At 41.8% G+C, this 20,341-nt stretch overlaps 1 protein-coding gene across 1 annotated transcript; it reads left to right on the top strand.

Annotated features, from left to right (window-relative positions):
• Positions 1-856: 856 nt before the first annotated feature.
• On the top strand, positions 857-20,189 carry st14 (ST14 transmembrane serine protease matriptase). Its single transcript, XM_071516090.1, has 19 exons — positions 857-962; positions 6,352-6,499; positions 7,184-7,344; positions 8,807-8,877; positions 9,120-9,289; positions 10,011-10,046; positions 10,704-10,932; positions 12,342-12,481; positions 12,649-12,752; positions 13,187-13,296; positions 13,715-13,845; positions 14,331-14,435; positions 14,675-14,782; positions 15,154-15,267; positions 15,819-15,938; positions 16,484-16,664; positions 17,318-17,586; positions 18,174-18,310; positions 18,466-20,189. The coding sequence occupies exons 2-19, from the start codon at positions 6,403-6,405 to the stop codon at positions 18,625-18,627; spliced, it is 2,445 nt and encodes an 814-aa protein (XP_071372191.1). The 5' UTR covers positions 857-962; positions 6,352-6,402; the 3' UTR covers positions 18,628-20,189.
• The last annotated feature ends 152 nt before the right edge of the window (positions 20,190-20,341 follow it).

Raw genomic sequence — 20,341 nt, 5'->3', positions numbered from 1 at the left:
TTATGCTGGCAATGTTTGTAAACACCAAAATACATAAATGAGATACCTAATAAACACACACCTGTGATCCCATAACAGTTAATTTAAAATATGAATGCACAAACTAAAAAAATCTGCCTTCATATTACTACTTTTGTTGCTTAGCAACCACTTTATTTAGCTACTGTTCAAGATCTATATTGCTTGGTCATTTTTTTGGTGGGTTTCATATTTGTCATATCTAACATCGCCTCTTAGCTGTTCTAAAATCACAGTAAATCATGGCTTCTCACTGCTTAACACTTAAGCAGACCTGTATTTTACATTATGACAAGATGTGAAAGCTACCAAAGGCTTATTTTTCGTATAAGTCAACTCTCCTAGAAATCTGTGTGAATAATGTTTGTATGGCCAAATAATTAAACTTTGATTGGGGCTTTAACCACTCTGGACGCCCATGTTAGCAGTACACAACCCCATGAAAAAACCAATACAGGACGAGGGCAGCAAATCGTGACAGGCGGCCAAAGGTGAATCCCTCTGGCAAAGGGATTTATTAATGGTTACAAGGCTTTGGGCAGGGCTGCTCAAAATCACCAGCTCTGTAAAACTTATATTTGGCAGCTTCATGAAAGCATAAATGACCCCTGGGGAAATAAACACTGCAGTGTACCTCATCAGAAATAAACACGTGACCAAACAATGGCAGAAGTCAGGCAAAAAGACAACAATTTTTCTATCTTGGTATAGTATCACTTTATCAAGGACTTAAAGATTTTCGAATATAGTTGCATGCTATCCATATATTGCAAGTGCCCTCTCCCAGCTCAGAGATGGGCTGCCCAAACCTCAAGGTATTTTGACGCCAAGGAATCACCAGGCTTGTTCTGACTTGATTCCCTTGCTTCTGTCAGCTCACAGAGGATAAGACATATAAAAAAAATCAAGAGCTGCACACAAGGGATTTTTAGACAAGACGGAAGGTAGGTTCTTAGACCATAGTGCCTTTTTCCTACATTATTAGCTTATTTCTGAGGAGGGATGAGATTTCCGATCCAGTTAGAAGTCCTCTCTTCTTCTGCGTAGGAAGTTGATGTAGGTGGCGACCTTAGACTCTTGCAAGCACAGTTCATGTTCTGGAATGCATTCACCTTTTGTCCAGCTTTGTGGTGCTGAAGCTAAGTAGTGCTTCATAGTCGTTTTAACTAGATCTTCTGGCATGTAGTGTATCTGGACAGACTACAAACCTAAAGGTGTTGTGAATGTCAAACTTACAGTATATGCATTGAATTAGGTTAGACATGTATGGCCATATGTATAACATATCTTGAGTAGTGATGATATGTCAAATCAGGATTTGTATGTCTGTCTTCTGAGAAATTAATTCGTTGCCGTACAGAAAGTAGCTCCAACTTTTCTGTCTCATCTCCACTGAATCTACCAAAGTGTATTGCCTCCACTTTGTGTTGGGGAAAACAGTTTGAATAGAAATATACCTATAGAAATTAGATTACTGTAACTTTTTTCCCTTTATCGACTGCAAATACTTTGATAAACTGTATCTGACATACATTGCTGCATGAAACAAGCTAGACATACTGTAACATAACAAAAACAGGGCATGTCTGTTGGGTTTTTTTCTTAGTGAGAGCAAAAGACTAGAGAGAAGATAAGGTGGAATAAAAGAAATGTTGGAAAAATAGGATTTCAACATACACCGACAAAAAAATGAACTACATAAAACTACTAAGATTTCAGTGTAATTAAACTGCCATGAAACCACTGCAACCTGTAGTAAAGTTTAAGAGTCATTCAACTAAAAGTACTGCCACACCTTGATTTGTTTGAAACTGCAAGCTGAGACAGATTCTCTTCGTAAATCACATTAGTGACATCAGTGAAACCGTTGCTAAATGATAATTTCACACAACATTTCTTCCTCCACTAATATTAGATTACTCACAGGCAATGAGATCAGTTGTAGATATTAGATCACATCTAGATATTATGATTAATGTAGTGGATTTGGGTCTCTGCATATGGAGTGACTCAATGGAGTGTAGTCAGTAAATAATTCTTCAGGCTCGGCCAAATTCTTTTTCTCATGTTTCTTTGTATTTTATTAGAGCTACCTTTTTTTCTCAGCTTGCACTTCAAGGGAAGTCATGTGGAAATTAAGCAGCAGAAGAAATTAATGTAATATTAAATTCACTGTTATTGTTATTGACTCCAGTGAACTATACATTCATATAAACATTTGCCAAAACTATAGACAAGACTGATCCCCAAACAATGTAAAACCTGTCAGAAATCAATATTTGGGGTTTTTCCATTTCTCAGTGCTTATTTTTGAGTTGAAACTAGGGTCAGTGTCTCCTCAGGCTATATCTATAACTATAACTATACAGGGACACTCACAGTGGCACAGTCAGCAGCTGAAAGGTCCAAGTGCACACAAGTTATCACTGTGACACTGACCGCTGCTGCAGTCATATCATATCTGATAACCATCATCTGATGACCAGCGTGAGCTGTGCATGTTTAGGAAAGTTTATTTCAGTTCAGCAGGAGTTATTAAGGAAATCAACTTCATAGTTCTATCAAATGTCTTTCAATTATTTTATTTATATTTTACAGACATAGGTACTAAAGTCATACAGACACAAAAGGACAGTCAACAAAACCAGTTACCAAACTACAAAAACAAGACAGAACAAACCCGAAACAGCAACAAAAATAAAAAGAGATAAATGATTAAGCAAATTATTAACATAAAACAAACAACCCACACAGGAGTAAGAAACCAGGTAGGCAGGCGTTGCCTAAGTTCGCCCTCAGAAATCAATCTTTCCCAGCATTAATATACCACAAAGCACCTCTTATATGATGTACAATAGGCCATTATGATATGAACTCGAGAGAACATTCTGGATCCAGAGACCAGAGTTCCTTTTTTTTTTCTTTCTTTCTTTCTTTCTTTCTTTCTTTCTTTCTTTCTTTCTTTCTTTCTTTCTTTCTTTCTTTCTTTCTTTCTTTCTTTCTTTCTATTTTGGACTAGGACTGGCCAGGCCGTGTTGCACTGACCTTTCCTCAGATATGATATCACAGGATCCCATATTGATAGAAAACCATGCAAATCTCCTTTTATAACATAAAGTCAATCTCTCAAAGGGAAAAAGATCAAATAGATTTGTAAACCACTGGGATATGGCTGTTTTTTCTTTCCCTATCCACACTTGTAATGTTGACAAACGAGCCCAGTACCACATAAGACTCAGAATTTTTTTTATAACAATGTAGGATTGGGGAAGGGGGAATAAGCCTAAAATAAGCCCCACAGACTGATAAATCATATCTGTAATATATTTCTCAACATCTTTACAAAACCTTTGTATCACTGGGCAAGACCAGATTAAATGAATATAAGAACCTCTTTGTTTTTGACATTTAAGGCATATTCCTGGACAACTGGGGTCGTATTACTCCTTATACTTGGGGTTGTGTGTAACCTTTGGATTTATAAGGATTTATACCAGGTAATGTTGGCAGCATTAAGAAAAGCAGATTTCCACATGTTATTATCAAGGTCAACTTTCAGGTTTTGTTTCCACAATAGTCTACATCTCTCAGTATTTATCTTGGAAATGGAAAATAGATTATTAATAGCTTACTTGTTTTCTTTTAATTGTACATACTTTAATGAGAACCTTCTCCAGACTAGTAAATCCCAAGCCTCCTTTGTAGTGAGGTACTGAGTTAATAAAATTCCTGATCTGAAGGGAACGAAAGAACTGTCCCTGCATACTTTGAAGTTGCTCAAACGATAGGAGGACTTCATCATGGAAGAGATCAATAATTTTTCCAAATACCTAATTTACTCCATATTTGAAACCCGTTATCTATACAAGACGGGGGGAAATCAGGATTATTTACTATCAGAGTGCCAAAGGAGTATTTTATTGATGCCTGAAAAGCTCTTATAATATGGCGCCAGGCTCTAAGAACATTGCCAACTATGGAGTATTCTTGCCTTACTTTCAGTGAGTCAGTATGATCCATTATAGGTTTAGTAAAATGTTGAGGATTATAAAAAGGGAATTTTTACTCTGAACTTCATGACATGAAATATTGCATGACTGAATTATACATTGTTACGGCCTGTTTATGTGTTGGCCTAAGGAAGATACAATTTTACACCAGTTTGATTTAAATTATGATTTGAGCAGGGATTCAATTGTTTTTTCAATTCTTTCTCATTCGCTCACTGTCTCTTGTATCTTCCTCTAATCATGCGGTGTGACTGAGGGCTGAAACTAAATAATCCAGATGACTAACATTGTTTGGGCCTCAGGCTTTGAGGCTCTGTGCTCTTCAGCAATGTGCACTGATGTTTGATTTATTCAACACTGCAACTTTTGGTCAACATAAAATAGATGCAATACATTTTGTATGTGTAAGGATGACTAAATGTTCTTAATGAGGACCAGAACTGAAGATATTAAGTAGTATGAGTTCTCAGCTTGTGAGTGAGCTGTTTCTCTGAACCACGCCTCACAGCGGAGTTAGCTAGTTCCCCACCTGTCAAACTGGTTTGATCACGTAGAGATACTCTGTGGCAACTGACTTCAGGAGTCCCACTTTACTCTTTATGTTTACCAGAGGTCTGTCTGCTCCACACCCGAGGCCTGTTTGCAGCCCAGAGTGTTTTCTAGTCAGACATTAACACTTTTTTTTTTGCCCCAGTATGTTGTGCTTTTTTCAGGGTTCAATGTTCAGAAACAAAGCTTTTAATCCTGCACTGCAACTTCCTGTTTTAATCGTAGCATAGCGCACTGAGCTGGTGTTTTAAAAAAAAATGCTATACATACTTAAAAAATGGGATAGTATTTCTTTCTGGGAGTGGAGAATGGGATATGATGAAAAGCATGTAATGGTTTTATTAGGCTGTGATCAGGGTGACTGATAGAGAAAGACCCTGGAGCGCTTACTGACCCCATCTCTAATGATTCCCCTCATTCTGGCCCATGATTGCTGTTAGAGATTCCAATTAGGAAGCATGTGTGGAAGCCAGCGCTGGGTAAGAATAGGCCTTAATTGCCATGAGTTATCATCTAGACTCATGTAATTGAGCCCCCATCTTAAGGGGCAGCACATCTGACAAATTGATTTAATACCAAAGTGATTCTCCATCCCTAATGGCACTGGGGCTGCTCCACTCATGGGCCACAGGCATTGAATTCATTGTGTGTTGATTACTAACTGGCCTGAAATCTTTCTCTCAGTCCACTCACTGGAGAACGCTCAACAACACACTCATACGTTCAGTACCTGCAGACACACACACGCACACACACGCACGACCCAGAGCTCCGTGCCATAATCTCTACCAACAGATATCCCCCAGTTCCCATGCTAGGCCTGAGTATGTGTACACTAATACACAATTTTAGGTCACTGAACGGGTTTTGCCAGTTTTGCCAACAATTAACAGCAGCTTGTTTGAACTTGTCACTGATTGAAGTCACTTGTAGGCCTGTCAAATGACAGTTTTTGCATATTGTATAAAATAGCTATTGATTTCCTTTCGTCATAAAGTTTGGTTATTTTAATGAGCACAAAAAAACCTACTTGTTTACTTCCCCCCAGCTCTACACATATGCAGTATGTGTACAAGTCATTCCACTAGTCAAAACCACCCCAACCTGAGTCAGTTTCTATTGGTATCCTCTCCATGGTAACGGATCAAGGATTTTTGCCTAATACATTTTTAACAAGTCTAGACATTGTCAAGTTTCTCAGTATGAAGGACACTGAAGCATTTACCAACTCTGCTATGTGGTTAATATATTTACAGGTTATGGCCAAAATGATGGAAGCAGCAGCTTAAAGATTTCCCAATACAATAGCTCTCAAATGTCTAATGATGGCTGTGGAAAATGCTCAGTTGGGATCTTATCTGGTTATAGAGAGGCCAATAGCATGTGTCTATCATCGTTATCTTGCTGTTCAAAGCAAACAGATTTTAGAGTGTATTCTGTAGATTAATATATCCAAATATACCCAGGCTCCTAACCAATTAGTCTGCAGTATTTTATTCAGCCTTCTTAACATTGCAGGTACTGGGGAGGAAAATTGGAATTGTTCAGTCAAAAAAACAGTTGTTGAAATAATTTAGAGATCTAGTTTAGGATTTGGGTAAAACTGGAGATTTGTGTTGGATATGTATTGGATATTCATATCTTAAGATGCAGGAGCACATCCCTTCCTGTTACTCAGAATGTAATCATAAATGTTTCAATCTCAGCATCAAGAACATGACGTGCTTGCTCTATGTTTGTTGACTCTCTCTTTCGCTCTCTCTTTCCTCAACAGGGCCGGGATGGGCAGCATGAGCGGGTCGACTTTTTAACCAATAAAGAGAAGATGCCATCAAAACGGAAGACTGGGATTGTGGTCGGGGTTCTTGTGGGGCTTCTAGTCCTGGCAGCTGTAGCAGCCTTCCTCATTTGGCTGTTTGTCTGTGAGTGCAGTTTAAAGTTTTAAATTCACCCGCTCTTCTATTGAAAACACATGTACGTCTGTTAGCTGTAGAGTGCTGGAATAGAGTAGTAAAGTGGGCATAGGGTTCTCTTATGTGGGTAATGAATTAAAAAAAGGCAATTTTGTGCATAAATCAAGGTTGTTCTTAATGGAATTTAATGAGAAATCCTGGTGCCTGCTCCTCCCTATGTCACATTGTCAACATCAACTGCTGGCAGGACAGGCACGTCATCAGAAGCTCTAAAGTGGATCATTTACTGCTTGCTTTGAAGGCACAGTTCTTTGATTTAAGAGTATAAGAGTAGCTTGTTTGGACTTTGTAATTTCCCATTAATGTTAGCCTATTTGACAGGCCTGAATTTCTCTGTTAATAATGCAGTAGAGAAAGTGTCACAGAGTCAATGGAACAGTCAAACACACATATAGGGTCTGATAAAAAGGCTTCTGAAGTCTTGATAAACAGCCTCCTGATTCTGCTGGCTGTGTGTTTTAATTGCTCTGAGAGCCAAGCTGTCACCCCACTATAAGATCACAGAGTAAGGCTTTAACATAGTGCTTCGAGAGCTGTTTCAAGACCCTCAGTCTCCCCTCTTTCTTCAGAGACAGTTAACTTATTGCCTCTTTGTTTATCAAATACTACTCTCCTCTGTCTCTCTTCTCCAAGTCAAAGATGCTGATTCAGAGAGCACCATCAGTATGCGGCAAGGCCCAGAAGTGCAGGTGTTCAGTGGGCATATGAAGCTGGTTGACATACCATATAACCAGAAGCTGGAGGACCCCACCAGCAAGGAGTTCCAGGTGCTGGCCGATGACCTGGAAGAAATTGTGAGTTTGACATCTAAATAAGTTCTGGTCTGGCCCATTTTGTTTCCTTTCACCGTTCACCATTTTGAGCTAAGTATTACACGCAGTTCCCTTCTCCCTCTAAGGATTAGTTGTGAATGTTGTTTGGCACAGTGGAAATGCTTTTTAAATAGGGCCCTCCCGGTGCACAGAAACTGCTGAAGGCACATTTGCGTGGGTGGAATAAAACGGTGTACATTCTCTCAGTCATTCCCCTCAACAGCATCTCCTATTATTGAAGGCAGTGGAAATGTTTGTAGCACCACTTAGGAGCATGTTGATGGCAGAAAAGTCTTGCTTAAACCCTATCAAGAGTACACTTTCTCAGTGAAAAGCTGTAGGAGTGAGAGTGTTAGGTGAGGATGAGAGTGGAGGTGGTCTGACTGGAATATTAGATGACTAGTCCGCTGAGGAAAAGGCTTTATACATGACGTGCACTCTCACACAATAACGGCTTTTAAAGAATAATTGCACTTGTACATTTGAAATGCCATCAATGATTAGTCCATTAATAAAATAATAAAGCTATCAAAACTTGTCTCATTCGGTTGCTGTTTACATAACGGCTAAGGCTTGAGGAATGTTGCTTCAGTTAAAGAATACTGGACTAAAGCTGTCACCTTAGAGATAAAGTCATCTTGCTTAACCATAGTTGTCCCACAGCTTTACCTTGACACAGCTCTTGGAAGTAATTCACTCCTGCCAGGCTGGCCTTAGCACCGCCTGTCTGTGGAGTCCTTGAAAAATCTCTAATTGTATTTCATCTCCTCCTCTATCTCCTAGATGAGCTAGGAAAATGGCAATGGGATCGCATTTCATGTTGCTGACTTCAACTTTAGAAATGGCCTTTTTGGGCCTATCTTGATATTTTATGTTGATGGATAATTGACCATTTTATCCTGTGAACAATTCTCCTCCTCCTCCTCCACCTCATCGCTCTTGCTGGTATTATCACTGACCATACAAATGAAACCTATTCATTTTCTGGACCTGGCTGACTCCCTCTTTTACTGTTACCTTGAGGGAGATACAGATAATACTCAGGTGCTCTGACTCTGTATTGAACCATTGGCGTACAGTCCTTGTACTATAGCCTCGGCAGTTTCTTTTTGTTTTCCTCAAAGAGCAGCCACTCTGAAATTAACTAAGCCTATGTATGCATGATATGTGATGGTGACCTGTAAATACAGGTCACCATCTATGAAGATTAGTTGCAGCATGTAACTATTAACAACCATGTTTGATACAGTCTGCTGCTCACTGCAGCTGAGGGCAAGTCAGATAATTGGGAATCTCATTGTCATGTCTGCTTTGCATGGTATGCCGTTTTTATGTTAACATGCTAATTTGCACTTTCAAGGCTTAAGGCAGACACACAGAAGTGATGGTGTACGTGATGAAGTGTCCTCTTACCGTACAGTAAATACACATTTATTCTACACAGTTGGAGAAAAACTACAAGAAAGATCAATTCCTCGCAAAATACTACAAGCAGTCTGTGGTCACCGCATTCAGGTATTTACTGCTGGGATCTTGAGATTATCTGATTTGTTGCACTGCTGTATAGTCAGCCGTAATGCTTGTAATATGTTAATTTTTAGTAGATTCAGTGTGAGTTGTATAATTTAGAAATTAATACTCAGTGTTCCACCAATTAAAAACTAAATGCTTGTTACTGGATGCTCTCTTTCTCCCTCTCTCTTCCTCCCTCCCTCCATCTCTCTCCCATCTCTCTCCCATCTCTCTGTATACTCCAGTGAGGGTGTCATAGCCTACCACTGGACCCAGTTTGATATTCCAGCCAGCGACCTGGAGATCCTGCCGGAGTTCTCTGAGGAGCGGGTCATGGAGATGCTGTGGAAAGGCATCAGGGAGCAGGGCAAGCAGAGCCGCCAGGATATCAGGATCAGCGAAGTGACTGCCTCACGTTAGTACCACCAGGACCTGCTGGGGTCAGACCAAGGGGCGGATAGAGGGAGACAATTGGGTCTTCGCTAGAACTGGCTGCAGATTATGGCATTTAGCATTATGGTGGTCAACAGAGATAGAGCATTGTGAATACAGATCTGAATAAGGTCATTGTCATCTCCTATCAGCATTGGTATTCTGTATGCCTTCTATTTGTATTATAGGAGCTTGGTCTGAGATGTGCTGATAAGATGATAACAAATAAGCCAGACCTCTCTGCTTGTGCTGCATCTGAGATTGCACATTTTATGCTATTTGGATCCTCTAATGATATTAGCTGGGCCCTGGCCTGGCTCAAGGCAGCCATTTTTCTTACTTCTGTCTTCTCAGCATTCACATTGCATTTGTCCACATCCTGGCCACCAGCCAAGAGCTGGCCCTGTGACTCAGTGGTTTTGGGCCTCTTTAAAATGATTTCTGTGGGTATGATTTGATGTTGCTGTCCCAGATAGTTAGACAGAGATGTATGGGTTGCTGCTGTAGGGCAAGGTGAGATGGAGCAGAAAGAGCTACACACCATCACCAGTTCCCTTAACAGCAGGGAAATGGAACAGAAAAAGTGCAACCCAAATATTTTAGGCCCATGCATCAAATTCTATCAGCCTCCCTAGTTTAGTGACACATTCTTACCTTCCCTCCTGTTTCCCTACCACTCTCTCTCCCTCTCTTTCTGTCTCCAGTCACAGACCCTCGGATGGCCAGGAACCCCAGAGCCAGTGAGTACAGTGTGTCCCATTTCAATCACTCGCAGCTGTAATTTTCCAGCTGGGTAGATGCTCACCCTCCTGCCAGTCTGTAACGAATGGCTGGCCTGCCCTATACTGTACATGTGCTGCTCTAGTCAGAGATTGAGAGTCCTGTAGCAGGCCAGGGCTAGACGGTCTGCATGCCCTACTCTTCTCTTTGACTCTGCCTTGGTGATTTATGTCCCTGGGATGATTAGACTACATTACGTAAGATTAGAAGACCTTTATTAGACCTTTATTATCTTAAAATTAGGAATTTGTATGTATTTGTATTTGTATGCCAGCTATACATCCATCCATCCATATATTTATACATACATCTATACTAGCATAACTTAAAGGACAGAAGAGCTGATGATTACATGTGTTCAACTTTATTCTAGCTGACAGCTAATATTGCATTCATTAAATTGCATGATGAAAGGTCATAGGATAGGTGATACAGAGGGAAAACAGAAAAGATACAATTCTTGATGTCAATATCTCTGACAGCAGTTATGATTAATCAGATTTTACTTTATTTACAGTTGTAAATCACAACCGGCAGCTGCTCAGAGTGACACATGATCTACCGTGCTGTATGGTACATGTCCATGCATATAATCTGACCAATATTGTTATCCCCAGAGGAGTGTTTCTTCCGTCTGGAGGCTGAAAAAACCTTGCAGACATTCCAGTCCCCAGGGTTCCCCGTCAAGTATCCCCCCAGGTCCCGCTGCCAGTGGCAAATCCGAGCCCCAGAGAAGAACGCCATCTCTGTCAGGTTCTCTCACTTCCACATCGAGGACGACTGCAGCAACGACTTTGTCTTCATCTACGACTCCCTGAGTTCGGATGAGTCACAGGCCATCACAGAGTAAGACACAGAGCCGGGGTTGTCCAAAGGGTTTCGGGGCACTCTTAGGAAAACAGGGAGGGCTGAGATCATGTTAACCATGGTTATATTGGTGCTATTTTTAAATACAATTTTGGTTAATTCAGGTTTTACCATAATATTATTTGCTAGAAGTAGACAGATTTTACATGCACTTATTTGTTTTTCCCCCCAGAGGAATTTTATTTAAAAGAAAACCAGCAAAAGCAAGCTCTTTTTTGCTCTCCCATCAAATTGTCATGCAAATCACATTCTCTTATTTTGCCTTAAACCTTGCTCTCTGGGTTTGTTTGATAGGGCTCAACCAACATATGTCTCATTTATTTAGCCTTGATGATCAGAGAGAGGGGAAATATGGTCCTACATGATTCCCAGAGGACAGCCACTAAGAATCACTTTGTATTTGACTGAAATGTTGCAGAGGGATTTAGGAGAAAAAGCTATTTTGATGTGGGTGGAAAACGTGTTCCACTTCATTCCTTTCATTGCATTTGTGATTACAACTTTTTTTTGGGCCTGGTGCCTTTAGCGCTGTATGTCCCATTTTATTGTTAACTTTTGAGACCTCAGTGAGATTGAGTTGGCTCAAAAGGACCTCTCTTTTCAAATTTATGAAGGGTGCCAACCTGCTGCTACACCACTGTGTGTAATTGCGCTTTGTCTATGGGGGGGTTTTGATTCTCAAACTACAGGCTTCTGAATGCAACATCAGTTGTAGCTGCAGGCAATTTCAAGCTCAGAAACCTTTGCCAAACAAATATGCGTTACCAGGCGATGCATAAAATTTTTATAATGCTATTGAGCGATCAGCTTTATCCAAGGTGACATGGGGTTTATGAGAGCCATAATATAATACTCTATAATGACATTATTCTACTGCAGGTAGATGTATTGCTGCTCTTGCAGCGTCATTCACACCTCCATGGCTCTGCCGCCAGCAGTGCTGGAACTTTTTGCTAATGTACCTAATGTTTGACTTTGAAATTCCATCGAAGCACTTTCTGTCAGTGGTACTGGCACATCTCTCTTTATTTCTCTCTATCTCTGTTTATCTATTGATTTCTTTTCACATGATTTTTTTTTCTTTCTAAGCTTTTTAAACTTGTTTGCTGCATCAATGTTTCAGTGCTTTTGACTAAGAAGAATTACAGCTGTATTTGAGCTCCCTCTGTGTTTCACATCCTTTAGTGTTTTATTGGAAGTGTAAAATTCCATTCAGTAATTGCAGCAGACTTTCATCTTAGGCTTCACAGTGTTATTTGCTATAACACACAAGTGAGCACACACACACACACACACACACGCACACGCACGTACACAGAGTTCCATAAAACACATCTTTCTGTTTCATCGCTCTATTTTTGATATGACCATTAATGCTCTTCTGACAGAAAGTGTGGTCAGCGGCCTCCCACCAACCCTCTGGAGGTCGTGTCGTCCAGCAACATCATGCTGATCAACTTGATCACAGACAGTGCCATCCAGAGGCCTGGCTTCAGGGCCGAGTATAAAGTCATCCCCGTATCTACAGGTAACTGAGTCGACATTCCCGGCACTCCCCATCATTCATTTGCCAACTGCATTCTGCACTACAGCAAATCACATAGACTTTTATGGCTGTATTTATGCCAAATCCCATTATAAATGATAAAATGTGCTATACTGGGATATAAATCTATTAAGTGTCATTCGTTTCAGCTAAAACTTGTGGAGGCGACCTCACTGATGCCAAAGGTGTGTTCAGTTCCCCGCATCATCCCAGCTTCTATCCCCCTGCCCTGGACTGCAAGTGGACCATCAAGGTTTGCAACACTGCTGCTCTTCCTGGTGCCCCTCCTCTACCTCAAAGCCACCCCCCACCCACCTCCTCCTTTACCATCCTTAGCCTGCCATGAGAGGAATGCTGAGGCAGCACTATAGAAGCCAAGCTGTTCAGTACCTCTTCTATCTTCATCTGTCAGACTGCTGTTGCTGCCGCAGCTATAGCTGGGCTGCAGTGTTTTGTGTGTTGGTTTTGTTTGCCGGTGTGTTGTATGTATGTGTATGTGTGTGTGTGTGTGTCTGTACACATGCATGTGTTTGTGTGCTGCTTGTGTTTTAGTGTGCATGTGTTTGTGTGTACACGTATATTTCTTTATGTTTGTGTGTATGTGCTTGCGTGTGTGTGTGTAGGTGGAAGAGTGACATGCATGTTAAATAAGGCCGTGAACTGATCATCTCCCCCTCTGTGCTGTAGGTTCCTGCTGGGAAGAAAGTGCGGGTGAAGTTCACCATGTTCCGTATGAAGGAGCCTGGGGTGGACATCCGTGTGTGTCACAAAGACTTTGTGGAAGTTATGGGCACCAAGTAAGATTTGACATATTTAAGTGACATTCATTGACGACTTTTCCCTTTAGTATATGTTAGGGCTGAACGATGTTGACAAAAAAATCTAAGCAATTGTGATTTAAACTGCTATTCATATCATCACAACTTTTTCTTGTCCTAATCTTTTTTTTTAAGAACTTTAAAATTGTAAAGTGAATTTGTTTAAAAAAAAAAATAGCTGTCAGTGTGCAGGATTGACTGAGTTTGAATATGATGGAAGGTTTTCACCAATACTGTACTTGACTCATGGAATCATTACCTGCAGCTCTAAAACACCTCTCTCTTAAACAATTAATTGCAGCCTCTGCGATTTGGAAATTGCAGAAGTTCATATTGCGATTTGTGTTTGTCTGCATGTCTGTGAGTCTGTGCATTAAACAGCGGTCTTGTGCCCCAGGTACTGTGGGGAGTTGTCCTCTTTGGCCCTGACCAGCCAGTCCAACGTCCTGGAGGTGAAATTCCACTCTGACGAGTCCTTCACCGACAAAGGCTTCAGGGCCGAGTACAACGCCTACGATCCCTCCAACCGTGAGTTCAGACCCTGTCTCGCGCCCCTATTTACCACACATGCGAGATGGGTGAACTGTTACGATGTGACAGTGACACTCGCAGGCTGCCATTACGGAGCGGGAGAGGGAGAATAGCTGTTTAGTCTGAGAGACTAAAGACGGTGGCAGACTGACAGTCAAATAGAGCTGTTCAGTGATAGAGGCTTAGAGACTGTGGCGATGACACTTCAGAGCTGGACTAATCACCAGAGAGCTTGTTTATTGGGTCCATTTTATTTGCCACTGTCAGTCAGGAGCACTTCACTTTCAATCCCCTCCACCCTTTATGTTGTCTCCCAGTTTGACCTAAATGGATTTATAATTGCTCTGATCAACAGGGACAACAAGTAAATGGCAAGATGACGGATGTGGTGAATATACACTGTCACTCCCTCCCGCTCATTCGGTCTCCATCTCTGTCTCCCCCGTCTTTGCTCCCTTCCCCTTTTGTCTTTTTGTGAGCAGCTTGTCCCAACCAGTTTGCCTGTGCCTCTGGGATCTGCATCGCCAAAGACCTGCACTGTGATGGCTGGAATGACTGCGGCGATATGAGCGATGAGATGAAGTGCAGTAAGTCCCCCCTGACCCGACCTCGCTGTCCTCTCTTTCTTCTTCTCCTTTCTTATCCTCCTGTCCAGCCATCAGCCCCTTCTCCCAATTCCCCCAGGCTCCAACCTGTACCCTCCCTTAGTTTTTCTTTGGCCTGCTGAAACACATGCAGTGACCCAGAGATCCTCTTCAGATCTCTAATATTTGTTTCTCCCTCAGCTGTATTTTTTACTAAACATGCCATTTTTCTGTTATCCCAGAGTGTGAGAAGGACCAGTTTGCGTGTGACAACGGCATGTGCAAGCCCAGGTACTGGGTGTGTGATCGAGTCAACGACTGTGGGGACGAGAGCGACGAGAAACAGTGCAGTGAGTATTTCTGTCTCTCTTAAAACGGTCTTCGGGGGATACAAGCCCTATCTAATGCTATGCTAATTGTGCTAACATTAAAGGCACATCACCACTAATGCTCTGGTCACTGACTCCTGGGCTGTGTGCAGTCATTACTTTATCAGTAATGGAGCTTGTTTGAAGCCTTGCCCAATTTGCTCATCGTCTGTCTAGACGCTTAATCATGTGTAATACATGCAATCAGGATGGAGAGAGAAGAAGGTAATGTCCGTTGTGGCCACAGCACTGATGTCCTTCTGAAGCATGGCTTGTATTCTCTCATCACTGTTTCACTTCTTTATTTTATCATTATTTCATCATCCCTCTGTTTCTTCTGTCCTTTGCTGCAGGTTGTGATGAGAACGAGTGGCGCTGTGGGGACGGGACTTGTGTGCCTCAGGATGTTGTGTGTGACACTAAGAAGGACTGTGGCGACGGGAGCGACGAGGCCTCTTGTAAAGTCTGTAAGTGGCCCCGCATACACACTTTCCACCCATTCACACATTTAAAAATCCATACCAGCGCTGCAATGTTAAGCATTTAACATGAACCATTAAACAATTAAACTCGATCCACAGCAGAGTAAAGGTGTAGCTATTATAAAGATGCAAATTTCATTCTTCATTCAACAGTCACTCTTCTTGTCCCAGTACACACTATTTTGCGCTGTCTTTAATTTCCCGTCTCAATCACTTTGTCCTACTCTATTCACTCACTTTCTCACTCACTCGGTCACACTCACTCACACACACTCACACACACACACACACAGAGGGCACTCTTGCATTTCCTTTTGATTTTCACTTCTGTGAATAAAGAGGGATATTAGACCTCAACCCCAATCAATACGCCCAATCAATGTAATCTGCTCCTCAATCACTATGCATTGTGCATTCAAGCCTCACTTTGAAGCCTCACTGATTGCATAGTGTTTTTCTGGTTAAACTTAGCAAAGCTCTAACGGTTTGATTAAAATATATGTTTTGATTTTGGGACCCGTTTCTACCCCACTTAGCTCCGGGTATCTGCTCTGACTATAGCTACAAGTGCAAGAACAGTGACTGTGTCAATAAGGTGAACGCTGAATGTGACCGTGCCAAAGACTGCAGCGATGGCTCAGATGAGGCTAACTGTGGTAAGAAACCTTTTAATCTCTTCCCCCCCTTAAGAATTTCCACATTTTTTTTTATTTTTCACTATCATCTCCAGGCTACTTCCTCTTAGCATTGTATCTAAGGAATGTGATTTGATACAAAATGTGAACTACAGCATGAAAGTGGAGCTAATCTCCTCAGTGTCATTCAAAATAGTTTATAGAAGAGCCGGGTTGAGCTGCGCGTTGGGCTGTCTGCTAGAAAAGAGCCCCAGGCCTTGACTGCTTTATTTATTTGATTCTTCTTTGAAAGCAGCTCTTGACATCTCTGAAGTTTTTGTTTTTCCCTCCATTCAAGCCTCAGGGTCTGACTGTTTTTTTTGATCAGCTAATATGCCTGTGTGCCTTATTAGAATTCCAAAGAGCCATGTAGTTCACAGCCAAGGCCGGCGTCATGACGGCTTCAAGTAGACTTCCTCCTCGTCTTCGGATTTTCCCTCTGATCATTTATGCCAGTCTCATTTGCTATCTTTCTCTCACTCACCATCCAACCTCCTTCCTCTCTCATCCCATCCATGTCCCTACAGACTGTGGCATCAGGCCCTATAAGCTGAACCGCATTGTGGGCGGGGAGAACGCAGAGCTGGGGGAGTGGCCCTGGCAGGTCAGCCTTCACTTCTTGACCCAAGGGCATGTGTGTGGTGCCTCAATCCTCTCTGAAAAGTGGCTCCTTTCTGCTGCCCACTGCTTTCAGACCAGCAACCCTCAGTGAGTTACAGCTGTAAGACACTCATCTGTACCAAGCACCACAATATGATAGTATTCTTTTCTTCTGGTAACAGAGAGATGCCAAATGTGATCTGGAACAATTTCCCTCTTATGTATTTTATGATTAAATTGTTATTGTTCCCTTATTTTTTTTATTATTCATTACATTGTTTTTCATTTTCATAGATCTGATTATGCAATATTCCTTCTCATACATTTAAATGCATTCTGATGGAAAAAATAGTATTTTGCTCAACAGAGAGCCATTTATGTACAAATTACATAGTCTGGAAATTAGCCCCTGATGATACAGTTAATTCAGAAAAACCTTGGGGGGGCTAAATTTGCATCTCATCCATTGATAGCAGAGCTCTGCATTTATCAGAGCACCCTGTAGGTGGAGCACTAGCCATGCTGTTTAACCTGATTCACTTCCATTGTGTTAGAGCAGAGAATCCTTCAGAGACTCAGTAATGATATTTACTGTACAATGCAGTTATTTCATTTATAGGCTACTGACACTCACTTTATAGGTTTTCCTCACTATCATATATTCATTTTGTAGCATATAATTTGCATATTATATATATCACTGTAGCTTGATGCATGTGTGCAAAAAAAAAAAAAAAATTACCCTGTATGCACTATTTCAGGAACCATGTGTCATCCAACTGGCAAACCTACAGCGGCATGCAGGACCAGTACAAGCAGGATGACGTACAGCGCCGTCCACTGAAGACCATCATCACCCACCCAGATTACAACCAGATGACCTTTGACTACGACATTGCACTGCTGGAGCTCAGCCAGCCGCTGGAGTTCACCAACACCATCCACCCCATCTGCCTTCCCGCCCCCTCCCACGTCTTCCCTGCAGGCATGTCCTGCTGGGTCACAGGCTGGGGCACGCTCCGAGAAGGAGGTAATGTGCACGGATTGCTGATTTCTGGCAGAACTGTTGTCTTTTTTTTTTCTTTTTTTTTTTACTGTAACTGATTGTTATACTGATTTTGAATATGCACACTGATATTCCTCAATTATGGCTGACCCAATCTACAAAAGTGTTTTTCCGCTTTGCATATCCACCTCACATCAAAATACGACTTCCCGTTCCTCCCCCTTCCTTCTCTCAATGTGGTATTCATCTCTCCCCTTCATCTTCCTTCCCTCACCGCTTCCTTCTCCTCCCTTCATCTCTCCCTCATTTTATCCTGTCTTCTTTCTTTTCTCTAATGTCCCTCCCATTCCTTCATCTCTCTCCCATCGTGACATCCTTCTCTTTCCTCTTCCGCTCAACCCTCCCTCCCTTTTCTCTCATCTTTTTCTAATCTGCTCTATTCCATTAAGCCTTTTTCCATATCCATATATCAAGGCAGACGTTGCCTCTCCTGGGAAGCCTCTTAAACCTTCATTAGCCAACACTAATCCAGCCTATTAACACCTTTGATGTTAGTGGCGAACACAGAGGTCTTGTGACAGAGTGCTGACCCCTTTCTCCTGCGCTGGCAGGTCGCACGGCGCGGCTGCTGCAGAAGGCGGAGGTGAAGATCATCAACGACACGGTGTGCAACGTGGTGACGGAGGGCCAGGTCACCTCCAGGATGCTCTGCAGCGGCTTCCTGGCTGGAGGAGTCGACGCGTGCCAGGTGAGACACTGCAACATGTGTGTAGAACAGGAAGAATATCTCCAAGAAAGTGCATAGGGGTATATATAGGTAGGTTTTCACACACCCGTATAATTATCACGCTCTCACATCCAGACCCAATCTAATAACTGTTGTCCTCTGGTCGTGCTCACCAGGGAGACTCCGGAGGCCCCCTGGTGTGTTTCGAGGAGAGTGGGAAGTGGTTCCAGGCCGGCATCGTGAGCTGGGGCGAAGGCTGCGCTCGTCGGAACAAGCCCGGCGTCTACTCGCGCGTTACCAAACTGAGAGACTGGATCCGCAAGGAAACAGGGATTTGATGATGTTTGGGAGGACAGGGAGGGATGCGGAGCGGGGGACCAACGTCACGGTGCTAAAAATACTGGAGACGGAACATTTGAGTCTGATTGAGGACAAGTCCCTCCACCACCCATTCATTTAGCCACAGACTCACACTGGGGACGCTGCTGCATGGACCCAGCTTCTCACATGAATGACTTAAACCACTTGATTTGGTTGCTGCCACACACACACACACACACACACATATATACATACATACATACATACATACATACATACATACATGCACACACACAACCACCCAGACACACATGTTGTACAGTTTTAAGCCACTTTTTATTGGTTCAAAGCAGACACTTGTGCCCCTATCAGTCATGTCATGTTTCACTGGTGAATATCGACCGAGTGTAAATAATGAAATATGTATATTCCGACTCTCCTAAGTTGTTTTCCCCATATTTGTCCAACGTGACTTCATGCTGTCTTAAAGTGCAGTAATTACATGCTAGATGACTGGGGGACAGAATCTGAACATTTTATATTGTGTTTTTTTTAAGGTCATGTTTCTGAATACTATTTCGCTCCCTGAAAATCCAATTACGTTTTTAGGCCTTAACAAATTAAATATTTTATCTATTTATAAACGGGTGAGATGCCTTCATCCTCTCATGGTGCACTTTGCCAGTGGGCTCATACTGTAGATATCTATAGATTTGGGCTCGAATACATCAAGTATCTTAGAATAGGAGTGCTGATCTGAGACTAGAATGATGCTTAAGTTGTTGCAAATTTTATGCGATTATATGATCTAAACAAGTCCTACATCAGTATTCCTATTATATACTTGCTTACTGGCCTTGCCTGGTCTGTGACCACACTGGAATGATCTGACAGAACTCCATATTCAGAGAAGCTTAGATAGAGGATTAGATCCAATAGGCTTTTGCACAGCTCCCTGTTTGCCAGTTGAGCTCAGGGTGATGGGGTCTTCAGTCCCACGCACCTGACAGCTCAAGCAAATCAATGGGGTTTCACCGGTTGCCAGAGCAATGCAATGAGTTCTTATCCCTATGAGAGTTTCTTCTCATTGGTCAAGCCTGACTCCTGTTTTTTTTTAACCTAGAATTTGATTGGTTGGTTCTTTTACACCATTTGTCTTTATCTCAGAGTAATCCTGGAAATAATATCCTGGATAAGTAAACCAAAGATTTAGCAGAAGTATTACATATTGAAGAGAATAGATTAAGGAGAAAATATTGATGAGGGGGCATTGCTCAATGGACCTTTTTATTGATTATAGAGCTTTACAATTATACTATGCAAGTGTAAATGTGTGTTTTTCAGAAAGTAGGTTGAGGGGCCAGACATTCTAGATAGAAGAAGATATTTTCATGAGCAATTAATGTACACTGTGACTGTGATTTGGATTATGGATATACGTATACCCTTTCTACAATGTGCTTGTTTGTATGTGTTTTTATATGAAAGATTTATGATAATAAACATCCTTTCACTGATTCAGTACCTAATTACATTACCTGTATTATTTGTCTTTGACTAGGTCCCATTTTGTATTATGTTGTGCATAATAAATGTGTGTCTTGTGAGACCTTGTCCCTTCTCACAGTAGAATTGTAATGAGCATGTAGCTCTCCTCCCTGTCGTGACTAGCATGCCTACCTGGGGAACAGAGGTGACAAGACAAACTCATATTGTCAAATAATACCTACC

Source organism: Centroberyx affinis, unplaced genomic scaffold (assembly GCF_046629955.1).
Source record: "Centroberyx affinis isolate AG114_WGS23_722 - 3 ecotype Tasmania unplaced genomic scaffold, CSIRO-AGI_Caff_v1 ptg000392l_1, whole genome shotgun sequence".
NCBI classification, from domain to species: domain Eukaryota; kingdom Metazoa; phylum Chordata; class Actinopteri; order Beryciformes; family Berycidae; genus Centroberyx; species Centroberyx affinis.
The sequence above is the reverse complement of the archived record's forward strand: the minus strand, read 5'-3'. Positions and strand labels throughout refer to the sequence as shown.

Coding starts and splice junctions, on each gene's coding strand:
- st14 (XM_071516090.1), top strand. CDS start 6,403: ATGCCATCAAAACGGAAGACTGGGATTGTGGTCGGGGTTCTTGTGGGG. Junction 9,290..10,010: donor CAGCGAAGTGACTGCCTCAC/GTTAGTACCACC, acceptor TTCTGTCTCCAG/TCACAGACCCTCGGATGGCC. Junction 15,939..16,483: donor CTCAGATGAGGCTAACTGTG/GTAAGAAACCTT, acceptor ATGTCCCTACAG/ACTGTGGCATCAGGCCCTAT.